We start from the raw sequence: 14,271 nt of genomic DNA, 5'->3' as shown, positions 1-14,271 counted from the left end.
TTTATGGCAGATGGAAAAGTGGAAGTGATGTTAATGCAAATTATGAGCAGTTTCAGTTGTTTGAGTAGTATGTGTATGAAAGAAGACATTAGTACCGAGCGAGGTGGCGCAGTGGTTAGCACACTGGACTCGCATTCGGGAGGACGACAGTTCAATCCCGTCTCCGGCCATCCTGATTTAGGTTTTCCATGATTTCCCTAAATTGCTTCAGGCAAATGCCGGGATGGTTCCTTTGAAAGGGCACGGCCGATTTCCTTCCCAATCCTTCCCTAACCCGGGCTTGGGCTCAAACTCTAATGACCTCGTTGTCGACGGGACGTTAAACACTAACCACCACCACCACCACCACCACCACCACCACCACCACCACCACCACCACCACATTACTAGTTTGGAAAATAGTACGAAAAAGGACATTGGTATACAGAAATTAGTACATAACACTAATGAGAAATTAACATTAATGAGTAGTAATTGCCTACAAGAGAGAAACAAGCTTTGTGATGACTATAGTAGAAGGGGGGGGGGGGGGGGGTCCTGAAAAACAGTGTGAAGATGAAGTCAAAGCAGCCAGGAAATCGTGTGCTGAAAACAAGGTTAAACTCGAGAACCAAATCGATAAGATTAATAAAAATTATTTAGAAACAGAAGTAGAAACCAAGTGTTGCAGTAATGGTAGAGGAAAAAACTGGTAATATTAAATGAACATGTAGATTCAAAATTGGCTGAAATGAGGAAAGGTGGAAGTGGTACAAAATCTAAAGCACAGAGAAAGTGAAAGTTGGTCCGATTCTGACAGTAGTGGTAATGATGATAGCAGTGACAAATCCAGTACTGATAAGGATGGCCATGTGGTAAGTAAAGAAAGAATAGAGGAAGATAATATTAAGCCTAATGATAAGTTCTAGTTTGAGAGTGGTAATGACGAAGAGATTAGATTGTATTAGATTAGATTAATACTAGTTCCATGGATCATGAATACGATATTTCGTAATGATGTGGAACGAGTCAAATTTTCCAATACATAACATAATTAAGTTAATTTAACAACACAATTAAGTTAATATAACAACTATTTTTATAATTTTTTTCCTTAATTTATATCTAAAAATTCCTCTATGGAGTAGAAGGAGTTGACATTCAGAATTTTTTTAATTTCTTCTTTACTTGTTGGTTATCTGTCAGACTTTTGATACTATTTGGTAAGTGATCAAAGACTCTAGTGGCAGGATAATTCACCCCTTTCTGTGCCAAAGTTAGATTTAATCTTGAATAGTGAAGATCATCCTTTCTCCTAATATAGTAGTTATGCACACTGCTATTACTTTTGAATTGGGTTTGGCTGTTAATAACAAATTTCATAAGAGAGTATATATACTGAGAAGCTACTGTGAATATCCCTAGATCCTTAAAGGACCAAGCTATCTGTCATTTGACTGTTTATGATAATCATTTTGGTACGCAGGATGATACTTTTTCAGGGAAAGGATTAATGGGGATTTGCTGTATGAAGAAGATCACATGGTAAATAGGAAGGAAGCACGGCATCCTGTAATAATAGCAACTATAAAAGGTATGCAGGTTAACTGTTTACTGGACAGTGGTAGTGATCTGAATGGTATTTCACAGGCCTTTTTTTATCTATCTATTAAGAACACAGAGTTTATAGTAGTGGTGCATGTTTCTGGAATAAAGATTACTGAAGCTACTGGTAAGTTATCAAAGAGTGTGAAACAAGAGGTATTATTAACTGTGGAATTGGCAGGACAGTTGTTGGAGGGCAATTTCTCGGTAATTCAAAATCTCAGCATTGATGTAGTATTTGGAACTAATTTCGTGTGAAAATAGCAAGTAGGGGGTTCAACATTCTATGTTGGTTTCATTATGTGGCGATAATACTTACCCCAGTTGCCTGTCTCATTTTTCGTGTTTCCTAAGATAGTCAAACTCTTCTCCTATCCTATCTGTAGTTTATAAGTAAATCAGCACCATTCTCACTTTTACTTTCATGTGATTTTGTACCACTTTAATACAGATATATTTTAGAAAAAGCTTCTCCAGTATTATTTTTGTATATTATGTTGTGTTAGTTATTAGTAAAGGAATCATAAGAGGTACCAGGGATAAAGAATTCGTGTCAAAGAGGTGAACACAAAATAAAAGGTGCCAGCTTATGTGGAAGAGAAGCTGCAGCTTATCTGAAAACATTACCATCTGAAGTAATCAGCTCACTGGTGTAGCAGCAGAGACAATATGCTGTAAAAACTGTCTTAAATATGATATCTTAATATTAACTGTGGTATATTAGAAGTGTTTATGTTCAGTGCATGTTTATGTTCTAGGCATTTCCCGAATCTAAGCCGCACCTGAAATTTGAGACTCGAAATTCAAGGGAGAGAAAATTTTTAGGCAGCACCTCCAAATTGAAACAAAGTTGGTCCATTGTAATATGAGACACAATTTAGGTCGAATGAATGACGATACAGCTACAGTAGTTTGGTTCGAGTCGTAAGCTTAGCAGTTAAGCTTTACCAGGTAGCCATTGATATGCGTCAGGTGCTCTGTCTGTATTTATATGGGTACCCTTCCTTTTTCACATGCTTCATGTGGCTTGAATTCATTGCTTATTTTTGTTTGATCTGGCAAGTGCTGTTCTCTTTGTTATAAGTGTTTACATCACTCTAAGCGTTATTGTACTGTGTCATGTATTGTTTGTTGCATTCTGATAATGTGTGTTTACGACCTATCGTCGTTCGCGGCATGGCTTGCTTTTGTGCGCGCTACCGCCGCTTACGAAAAAAAAAAAGGGGAGAGAGAGAGAGAGAGAGAGAGAGAGAGAGAGAGAGAGAGAGAGAGGAATTGTCTCATTAGCAAAACAATGGCAAGAGACTGCTATTTGCTGTTACTTACACTGCTGCTTTCTTTGATAATGATCAACAAGAACCAAATAATAGACTGCATATGTTAGAAAATGTTCTGAACGAGAGCTTAGCTAAAATTTTTTGCCGTTTGAAAATCTTTGCAGACACCTCTTTTGTACATTACATTCTGCACAAAAATTAGAGTCATCTTCGACTTAAAAATCTAGTCAATTGCCGTGCTTCATTTCTGACTGTATCACTATTAGGCATAAGAATAATATGAATATAAACATGACATGATATGTATATTTTTCCACATTTGCTGTTGTCTCACACTAGTTTCGTAGTTTATTAGGCAGACAGGATTCAAATGAGATAGCAGCAAACACGAAAGAATACATGGCAAAATGTTTATATTCGTATTATTCTTATGGTGAAGAGAATACTGCATGTGATTCACAATTCATAAAAGTTCCTATTAGGAACCATTTCTTCTCACAGGTAGGGCCGGCCGGTGTGGCCGTGCGGTTCTAGGCATTTCAGTCCGGAACTGTGTGACCGCTACGGTTGCAGGTTCGAATCCTGCCTCGGGCATGGATGTATGTTATGTCCCTAAGTTAGTTAGGTTTAAGTAGTTCTAAGTTCTAGGGGACTGATGACCACAGATGTTAAGTCCCATAGTGCACAGAGCCATTTGAACCATCACAGGTAGGAAAAAATTCAGAATGTAGAGTTGGCCATATTGACAAACATCCCAAACAGTCTTGCCAGTTGGATTTTCATAGTACATTGAAATAAATGCTGCTACATTCGAAGATGAACAATACGGAATTTGTATTTACTTCATTGGATAATGTATGAAAATGCAGTGGTCGAAATTCGGGACGGAGAAAAAAAGCTCATCTTCCACCTTTTTTTAATTTATTTACTGACTCGGAGGTTTTGGCACCAGTATTTATCTTTATGCCTGCAAAACATGCCCGTGTAGCGCTACATATATTCGATGGCACTTACCAACATTTTTCAGAACTTCCGCTTACTTACCACTCGATTCTAAGCTGCAGGCGGTTTTTTGGATTACAAAAGTCGGAAAAAAAGCGCGGCTTAGATTCGAGTAAATATGGTATATGGAGATAACTACCTGTGTCACAGTACAGCCTTTTCTGACATTAAGGAATTCCAACTTTAGACATAGTTGCCTGGAGTAATGTGTGTGGAAAGATAAAGCAAGATTTGTATGTGAATCACCCTTCAGGCTAGAATCTTAAGAAATTTGATGGAATACAGTGAAATAATAGTTTTTCTAAGTGATAATTTTGTCTGATCAGTAATGAGAGCCAAGTTTGCCTTAGCATAAGAATCTGTTACTGTGGAGTGTTTTTCAGTAGAGTCAATTTTGCATTGGATAAGCAGAGCAGCTGTTTATTTATTAGTCAATGAAGCAATAAGGAAATAATAAAATAATGAACAATGTTAGGGTCTTAATGGTTTGGGAACCTGTCTCTCCAGCAGGGAAATTTTTTGGGAATGCACTCCACTAGTCAACAGGATAATAAATGTAAGTAAAATAATGGAGCTAAAAGACATGATTAATGAAAAAGGTAACTGTATACAAATGAATGTGGTGTAACTGTATGGAGGATCTATCTTTGACCTAGGCAGCATTGGGTACTGTGTATATTGGTGCAGTTCATGACACTACAGCTGGGAATGAGAGCTTAACCAAAAGAACAATATTTTAGTGAGGTACAAGACATATAATGCTTGGACCTATACGTTATCTGAAAAACTTCCATTTGTGTTCTGAGGAATTATGAGCTTAAAGTGGTAACACTGGAATGGATAACAATAACTTTACTGATAACTGTGGTGCTAGACTGATGTGACTGTTTCTGAGAGGTCAACTATTTGGTAACATTTTGTGATGATTTAATTTCCTAGTGGGATGAGAGTAGTGCTCAGAGTGGAGCAGAGAAGTGGGGCAATGATTTGGTACAGCTTCCATCCCCTTAATCTTGATTTGAATAGTAATTAAGTTATGTGATGGTGACTCTATTCTTTTTCATAACCTAATCATTAGTAAATCTATGCTACGGCACATCTTGAGTTTTTGCTATTTTGCAAATGGATAAGAAAAGTCTTTCAGGTTTAACCAGTGTCAGGCAGTTATGACTTAGAGTAATGTTTTGTGGTGTAATGTGCACTTGATTTAAAAAATTTTCTAGTCCACACTTTTCGTACTATATTCAATTTTAGTGCTAATTGTTGTAATGTTATGAGAACTATGTAATGACTGTTTCAGACAATGTTTTTTGTTGTGACAATGCCACGACATTTAACAGTGACGCCATTACAGTACGCGCAAACGGCGATAGAGGCGCTCCGCAACTCGGCTGAGCGCAGGAGCACCACCTAGCTACGAATGGCGCCGGCCGCATGTCACGGCACGGCAGTCGAATAAGAGATACTCAGTTGTTATCATATAACCAGCTATTGTTTCTAAGTGAGTGTGTTTGAATATCCACGCAATTATTGGTGATTAAAGGTTATAACACTTTTTGGCGATGAGGTCGGATATTTTCACTGCGTAGTGGATTTGTGTGTTCGTGACGGGGCAGACATGGAACAACTTATGCAAGCGCTCACTGAACAACAAACACAGCTAACGGCTGCTATTCAGGAACAACAAACACAGCTGATGGCTGCTATTCAGGCACAACAAACACAGCTGACGGCTGCTATTCAGGCACAACAAACACAGCGGACGGCTGCTATTCAGGCGTTGTCGATGTCGCTTACTCATCGTCTGTCTTCCTCTTCTTCGCCTCCATTCCCTCCTTATGATGAGGCCGCTGAAAACTGGGAGGATTATGAGAAGCGTTTGCGGCAACACTTCTTGGCTTTTGGCATTGTCGATGCTCCTATGAGTAAGTCGTTATTTCTATCTTGGATTACCCACGGATCTATCAGCTGCTATCTCAGTTAGCCCCTCTGCAGGAACCTGCCTCTCTGTCCTTCCAAGAAATGTGACTTATTGTCTAACTATTAACGAAAAAACATCCACATCGTTGCCGCCCACGTGGCGTTCTACTGGTGTCGTAAACAGCCCCATCAATCTTACCGGGCTTGGGCGGCGGAACTACAAGGTCTGAGTAGGAAATGTCAGTTTATCACGGACACTCATCATGAGTCTTATGCCGATTCAATGGTTAGGGATGCTATTCTACGGCTTGCTCCTGATAAAGACGTTCGGCAACGTGCCCTACAACTGCCAAACCCGTCGTCGTCGGCAGTTCTAAGCATCGCTCAATCCTTTGAAGTGTCTCACGCTGCTGGCATGCAAATAGACGCGTGGTGTGATGTACAGTCAACTTTTGACACGGGCAATTTGCCTGTTTCACAGGAGAATGAAGATGTGACGGCGGTTCACTCGCATAAACATCCGTCGCGTTGGGCCGCAACGCTTGCAGCGAAAACAGCAACCACAGAAGCAGGTTCGTTCCGCACTTCCTTCTTGTCCATGTTGTTTCGTACAGCATGACAGGGCCGCGTGGCCAAAACGTTGGGCCACGTGTAATTCATGTAGGATAAAAGGCCACATTGCTTCTGTGTGTCAGTCCCCTAAAGTTCCTGTCAGCGAGAATGAAGCATCGGACATGGATGTTAACTGTGTGCTTTCTCAAACAAACAAGTTGTTTCTTACTGTTCGTGTTCTGGATAAAGACATTCGCATGCAAGTGGACACTGGCTCTGCAGTAACACTCATTAATTCTCGCAAATATTTGGAGTTGGGCTCCCCTCCCTTGTCTCCAGTTACGCGAAATCTGAGAAACTATAATAAACAGAAAATTCCTATCATTGGCCAGTTTGATGCTTCCACTGCCTACAAGTCTGTTGTTAGGCCCCTCACGTTTTATGTGGTGTATCATGCGGGCACTGAAAACCTGTTCGGTCATGATGCTTTCCAGTTGTTTGGGTTCTCCATTGATGATGATGTGCACCTCATATCTGCGGATATTCCGTATCAAAAGCTGGATGGATTGTGTTCTGAATTTTCGTCCGTGTTCTCTGCTGGTCTGGGTCGTGCCAAGGATTTTGAAGCCTACATTACTCTTAAACCTACAGCTCGCCCTAAATTTTTCCGGGCGCGCCCTATTCCGGTGGCATTGCGTGCACCTGTCAAGGCTGAGATAGACTGGTTAACAGCTTCAGGGATTCTCCTTCCTGTTACCTCCAGCGAATGGGCATCGCCAATGGTGGTGGTTTCTAATCTAAACGGGAGTCTGCGATTGTGTGGTGATTTTAAAGCCACTGTCAATGCTCAGAGCCTCATTGACACTTATCCTCTTCCCCGTCCTGAGGAGTTATTTACCAAGCTCGCTGGGGGCCAGTTCTTTTCCAAACTCGACTTATCGGAGGCGTACCATCAGTTGCCGTTGGATGCTTCTTCCAAGGAATTTCTCATCATCAACACTCCTTGTGGGTTGTATCAGTGCCAGTGGTTACCATTTGGCGTCGCTAGCGCGCCGGCCATTTTTCAGCGGTTTTTGGAACAGCTCACGGCTTCCGTTCCCGGCTGCATAAGCTATCTGGATGACATTGTTGTCACGGGGACCTCCACTGAGGAGCACCTTCGCAATTTGCGTTCACTGTTTCGGGTTCGGGTTTTGTATTCGACTGGGTTTAGGTGCAATCTGGACAAGTCACAGTTCTTCTAACCCTCCACTGTGTATCTTGGTTTACACTTGTCCCGTGAGGGTATACGTCCTCTATGTCAGCACGTTGCGGCCATTTACGTTCTACTCCGGCCGTCTACAGTCAAAGAACTTCAGGCGTTTCTAGGCAAGATTGCTTATTATCACAAATTCATTCCATCCGTGGCGGCAGTAGCTCATCCTCTGCATCAGCTGTTACGCAAAAACGCCCCTTTCTGTTGGTCCGATGAGTGTGAGCAGGCTTTTGTCCGCCTGAAGGCTCATTTGCAGTTGGCGTCTTGTCTTGCCACATGCCCTCCGGGTCAGCACTTCGTTCTAGCGACTGCGTCACAGTATGGCCTAGGGGCTGTTCTCACCCATCGGTATGAGGATGGGTCAGAACGACCCATTGCCTATGCTTCAAAGACCCTCAACGATGCGCAACGGCGTTACTCTCAAATCGAAAAGGAGGCGTTCGCTATGATTTATGCTCTAAAAAAGTTCAGCGTTTTTTTGTATGGTTCTAAGTTTCACCTCATCACCGACCACAAGCCGCTGGTCTCTCTGTTCACCCCATTGGCGTCCCTTCCGGATGAGGCAGCTTACCGTCTGCAATGTTGGGCCTTATACTTGTCTCGTTTTCACTATGAGATTCACTATTGCCCCACGGTCCAGCACGCCAACGCTGACACATTGTCGCATTTGCCGATGGGCCCCGACCCGGTTTTCGATCGTGATGAACTACTCTGTTTCCACATTGATAAGGAAGAACGTCGTGTGGTCGAAGGTTTTCCACTTACAGGCTTGCAGGTCGCGTCGGCTACTGCGCGGGACCCGGTCCTGAATCAGGTGATCGGTTTTGTTCAACGGGGTTGGCCGGACAGGACCAAGGGCCGGGCATCGGATCCCCTTCGCAACTACCATGCCTTGCGCCTTCGTCTGTCTGTTCGTGATGGTGTCGTTCTTCCGGCCACAGATGGCGCATCTCCACAGGTCGTGGTGCCAGCCTCTCTTCGCAAAGATGTTCTCAAACTGTTGCATGAAGGCCATTGGGGTATTTCTCGGACTAAGTCCCTGACCCGCAGGCACGTTTATTGGCCCGGTATTGATTTGGACATCGCCCACATGGTTGCTGCGTGTGGTCAGTGTGCTCAACAACTGGCTGCACCTCGTACAATGCCCTCTCCGTGGCCTGATCCAGCGCAGCCATGGAAACAGGTGCATGGTGACTTTGCCGGCCTCTTCCTCGGTACTTATTGGCTACTGTTGATTGACGCCTTCTCAAAGTTTCCGTTTGTCGTTCAATGTCCGTCGCCCACCACTGCGGTGACGACGCTGGCTTTGTCCAAAATCTTTGCGCTAGAAGGTCTTCCATCCACGATCGTCATGGTCAATGGCCCTCAGTTCTCTTTGCAGGCCTTCCATGATTTTTGTACTGGACAAGGGATTCATCATGTTACAGCACCGCCCTTCCATCCACAATTGAATGGGGAGGTCGAGCGCTTTGTCCACACTTTCAAAAGCCAGATGAAAAAATTCCTTAATGATTTTTCCACAGATGATGCTCTGCTGCAATTTCTGAGTTCTTATCGCTTGACGCCTCTGGGTGATCGCAGCCCTGCTGAACTCTTGCATGGCCGCCAACCGCACACTCCACTGCACCTGCTTCACCCTGTCAGGCCTTGTGCTGAGTCCCCTAGTGCGGGAAAATACTCGGTGGGCACGGACGTGTGGACACGAGGGTATGGATCTCTCCCTAAATGGATTCCAGGGGTGGTCAAAGCTCTTCGCAGCCGCTGGCTTTGTGAAATACGTACGGACGATGACATGGTTGTTTGCAATTACGACCAGATGCGCCCACGAGTGGTGGCCACGCCAGTGCCACCGACCCTTCCTTCGCCTCCACGAGCCCGAGAAGCCAGTCCTGTCGCTGCTGCCGATCTACCATACGTGTTGATGCAGCCGACGTCGCTACCGATTCCGAGTACGCTGGAACCAGCCCCAGTCGCGACACCGCCTTCTCCGGGACCCATCTCGGTGGAGCACACCCCCAGATCCACTACACCTATGGATGCTGCTCCGGAGTTTTCACCCATCATCTCGTCGAGGAGGCACGTTCCACGCACCAGCTTCTGCCTTGGACATTTTCGACCATACTCTCGTGTCTCTCCGCAGGATCTTCTCGGGGCCTCGCAAGAGGCCATGGATGTCTCCGCACTGTCCATGCCTCCAAGGAAGTGAGTGTTTTTTTTTTCTTTCTTTTTTTTTTTTCAAGGGGGGAAAAGTGTTATGACAGTGGCATGACATTTTACAGTGCCGCCACAACAGCACGCGCAATCGGCTGAGCGCGGGAGCGCCACCTAGCTACGAATGGCGCCGGCCACCTGTCATGGCACGGCAGTCGAATAAGAGATACTGAGTTGTTATCATGTAACCAGCTATTATTCCTAAGTGAGTGTGTTTGAATATCCACGCAATTAATGGTGATTAAAGGTTATAACATTTTTAGTGTGAAACATTTGTTTTAGACTTAAGTGTACTAAAGTAGGGTATTTTGTATAATATTTTCATTTACTGTGGCAGAGGAGAACCACCGCCATGTGAACTGATAGCAGTGCATTTCCTTACTAACTGCCACTTGGACATGTTGAAGGTGTGAACAGCTTGGTGAGAAAGTGTGTTAAAGCTCATTGAAATTGTGAAAGTCCTTGTGAAAAATACTAAACATTGAGCAAGTGAAATTTTCTGTAACAACAGTGAACTGCAAGCATAGTGTAATTTAACTTTTTGCAACCCATGAGGATTTATTATCTGAAGCACATAAACTAAATAAATACAAATATTTTTAAACAAAAATAATTAAGTAAATCTTATATGAAAACCATATGATTCCTGTGACGGATTGTATAAACTTGAATAGTTCCACATTTCCTCCAAAGAATCACAAGAAGTGTTTGCATAGGTTTGTAAATTGCATTGCTTGTGCTGATTCAGTATCTGTTTTGTACTGACCTGTTGCAATCTGACCTGCCTGCAGGGATTCCATGCTACGGATATCTTTGCGAAAAAGAGGAGCATCTGAAGTACACCTTAAATCATGCCCAGGAGGTTTTTGCAGTGCATCGGCTATCAACTGCAGCTGGCTGTCAGAACATTCCAATGTATTTGACAGCTGGGTCAAACCTGCAATTGGATATTCATGAGAAAAAAAAGTATTATTAACGAAGATACAGACATATAATTGCACAACTAGGAATAAGCTACATATTCAACAGATTCAATATAAGCATCAGAAACTGGAGTAAATGAAAATATTATTTTAGTTTCAAAAGCCACACACCTCTCTGTTCAACTACATTATGAATACGCTCGACAAAATCTGGTTTTCCAAAATCTTCCAGTCTCAAGCAACAAATAGCTAAGAACCTGCAAAAAGAATCAACAGTTATTATATATTTTTGGATAATCAAGTTTATTATAATGCAAAATATTAGGAAAAAACAATTAAATAACTCCCTCTTAACCTGTGGTCTGAGTGACCTGCCCCTCATTTCCAAATTTTCCCACACTATTCCACTTCTCTACCAAAGGAAGGCCGTAACACTTCCAAAAGCAGGCCGTACCGTAACACTTCCAAAAGCTAAGTACTTCTACATATGCATATGAGAGCTTTTTGGAATTTCACTTTCTACAGGAAAGTATTTGTCAGCCATTCTGCCTCATCACAATTTTATAGTTTTCTCAGGTGAATATTCCTTTTGACACTTGAAGTACTCAATCCTGTTTCACAATCAATATGCCAAAGGAAGCAAAAAAACATACACCATGTGGGAAAAAGAGATGCAAAGAAACTGAAAGACACGGGCACTAGTTAAATGAGCTACAAAGGCTTTGAAAAGGGTAATAACAACGAGATAATAATCTCAAAACTACACTAAAAAAGTGGGAAAATAAGGAACACCTTTGCCTTATTGTCTACTGTTCCCTCATCCTAAAATTCTCAAGTCCATAATATAAACAATGAAAAGAATAAAGACAACCACAGCCATTCACTGTAAGCTGAGCACTTGACTGGCACAAAAACAAAACTCAATGCATAGCTAAGCTTTCAGAGAATCTCCTCCTTGCTTGGAGCTAGCAGACTAAAATGAACTCAACCGACCCACTCCCACCCACACACAGCTACAATGTCCCATGTCTCAGTACTGCAGTGTGAGATGATCTGTTGTGGCAGGTTGACTGTGTGAGAAAAGAATGGTGGTGATGGAGGGGTGAAGGGAAGGTGACTGTGAGACGTTGTTCACATTCCTTCCATTGTTTGTACTGCACCTACGTGTTTCCAGTTATTAAGTGAATACTGATGTAAATCTTGTTATGTTGAAAATATTCTTTTATTGTAATTTTCACTTCAGGCCAGACAAAAGGTATCACAATCCATTTCAAATTCTTAGCAAACCATCAACAGAAGATCTGCTTAAAAATAAAAAAAAAGTGGAAAGGGGAGGGAGAAACATTTGAAATCTAAATTAATATATATTACATGAACTGTGCAATGCATTCAAGTTTGACTAGTTTCATAAGAAGACTTGAAAAAGGTGAGAACTGAAACAACATTATAACTGAATTTAGTTTTACACCTTCACCTACATACAACATTTTAATAATAATAATAAAAAAAATGCAGTAAGAAAAATTAAATGTAACTGCCTGCTTCAGTTAAAAGTCTAGATGTTAAGACAATCTCTAAAATAAACTGAATTGGAAACTGTAGACGAAGTTTCATATATATGTTTCAGTGCCAGGAGAGCAGAGGGAAAGCAAATAACAACGCCTTTGTTAAATGAAAAGGCCAAACTTTTTAACGAGGGATAAGGTCTGCCCACAGATGAAGTTCTTTCATTCTGAGAAGAGCGTCTTCAAAATTCCTTGTAACATTCATAAACTTTTAATTCAGTTTTGTTTTTACAGAAAGGCAATACATACATTAATTTTTTAAACTGTAATCTCTCCTGCAGTGTGTAATAAGTAACAATTACTTGTTTTCGTATGTTACAACTATAGACCTTGCTTATACTCATTTAAAAAAATGATAATCTGACACTGACAGATCCCAATCATGCCTTACTATCAAGGTTCTACCATAATCAAATAGCACTATACAACTTCTTTAAAGGCAGACTCATTCATTTCATATATTTACACTGACTTTGTGAAATGCGAGGTAAAATGTTCCCAGCTACTGTTTAGAAGCCTTGGACTTTGACACAATGAAAGAGGCGTATTATCAGACTCAGTACAGTATTTCACAGAATGTACAAAGTGATCTAGCCAGTTACAGGTGCAGCCACTTCGATACCAACCATACTGAAGACCAGTTGAAATACTGCTACACATAACTGGCTACAAAGAAGAGGCCATACTTAAAGGATCCTGAAATTCACACTGACACCCAGAACTCGTGCCAAGTCATTAAACTTGCGGACAAAACCCTTAAATACACAGAAGCCAAATGTATCTAGTGGCAGATAGTATTGTGTTGTCCCTTGTGGTATTGGCAACACAAAAACTGAAATGTCTTCTGCTCCAAGTCACATTTGTGAGACAGCTTCATTGGTGCAAGGGCAGCAGTGATATACTTTTTAAAAAAAAAAGAAGATGTAAATAAAATAGAAAGAAACATTCCACATAGGAAAAAATATTCATGCGAATGTACACAGCAACAAACTGTCCATTCGCATGAATGGACACAGGCAGACAGTGTTTGTTGGTAATGAGGATCACCCTGTGGCTAAACATGCCTTGGTGCACGGCCAATTCATCTTGGCACAGTGTTACACCATCCGGGTTATCTGGATAGTTCCCACTAACACCAACCTATCCAAACTCCGGAGATGGGAACTTGCCCTTCAATATATACTCTCTTCCCGTTATCCACCAGGCCTCAATCTCCGCTAATTTCAAGTTGCCGCCACTCATACCTCACCTGTCATTCAACAACATCTTTGCCTCTACACTTCCGCCTCGACTGACATCTCTGCCCAAACTCTTTGCCTTTAAATATATCTGCTTGTGTCTGTATATGTGTGGATGGATGTGTGTGTGTGTGTGTGTGTGTGTGTGTGTGTGTGTGTGTGTGTGTGTGTGTGTGTGTGTGTGGGTGGGTGGGTGTGGGTGTGGGTGTGGGTGTGGGTGCGCGCGCGAGTGTATACCTGTCCTTTTTTCACCCCCAGGTAAGTCTTTCCACTCCCGGGATTGGAATGACTCCTTACCCTGTCCTTTAAAACCCACATCCTTTCATCTTTCCCTCTCCTTCCCTCTTTCCTGACGAAGCAACCGTGGGTTGCGAAAGTTTTGAAATTTTGTGTGTGTGTTTGTGTGTTTTTTTATTGTGCCTATCTACCAGGGCTTTCCCGTTTGGTAAGTTATGGAATCTTTGTTTTTAAAACAAGGAAATAAGTTGTATGAAGCCTGCTGTGAAGATGTAATATCACTGGATACTACTTTGCCCTTGTCCATAACAGAAAATATATGAAACGAGCTGTCACCTTTTGGAAAAGTGGAAAACATCCTTTTGAAAGTCCTGTTAAAAGATTAGGATGTTTTCCACTTTTCGAAATGGTGATAGATTGTTTCATATATTCTCGGTTATGGGCAGGGGCATAGTGGTATCCAATGACATTACATCTTCATAGCAGGCTTCATAATAAATAATAACT

The 14,271-nt window shown here is 42.0% G+C and overlaps 1 protein-coding gene across 1 annotated transcript in view; it reads right to left on the bottom strand.

Annotated features, from left to right (window-relative positions):
* LOC126273093 (S1 RNA-binding domain-containing protein 1) overlaps positions 1–14,271 on the bottom strand; it is a 189,316-nt gene that overhangs the window by 8,368 nt on the left and 166,677 nt on the right. Inside the window, exons 15-16 of the mRNA XM_049976518.1 lie at positions 10,896–10,981; positions 10,568–10,738 (exon numbers count right to left, since the gene is read on the bottom strand). Of these exons, the coding sequence (XP_049832475.1) occupies positions 10,568–10,738; positions 10,896–10,981 (257 nt within the window). The remainder of the gene's footprint in view (positions 1–10,567; positions 10,739–10,895; positions 10,982–14,271) is intronic.

Source organism: Schistocerca gregaria, chromosome 5 (genome assembly GCF_023897955.1).
Source record: "Schistocerca gregaria isolate iqSchGreg1 chromosome 5, iqSchGreg1.2, whole genome shotgun sequence".
NCBI classification, from domain to species: Eukaryota; Metazoa; Arthropoda; class Insecta; order Orthoptera; family Acrididae; genus Schistocerca; species Schistocerca gregaria.
This window is presented reverse-complemented; position numbering and strand designations above follow the sequence as displayed.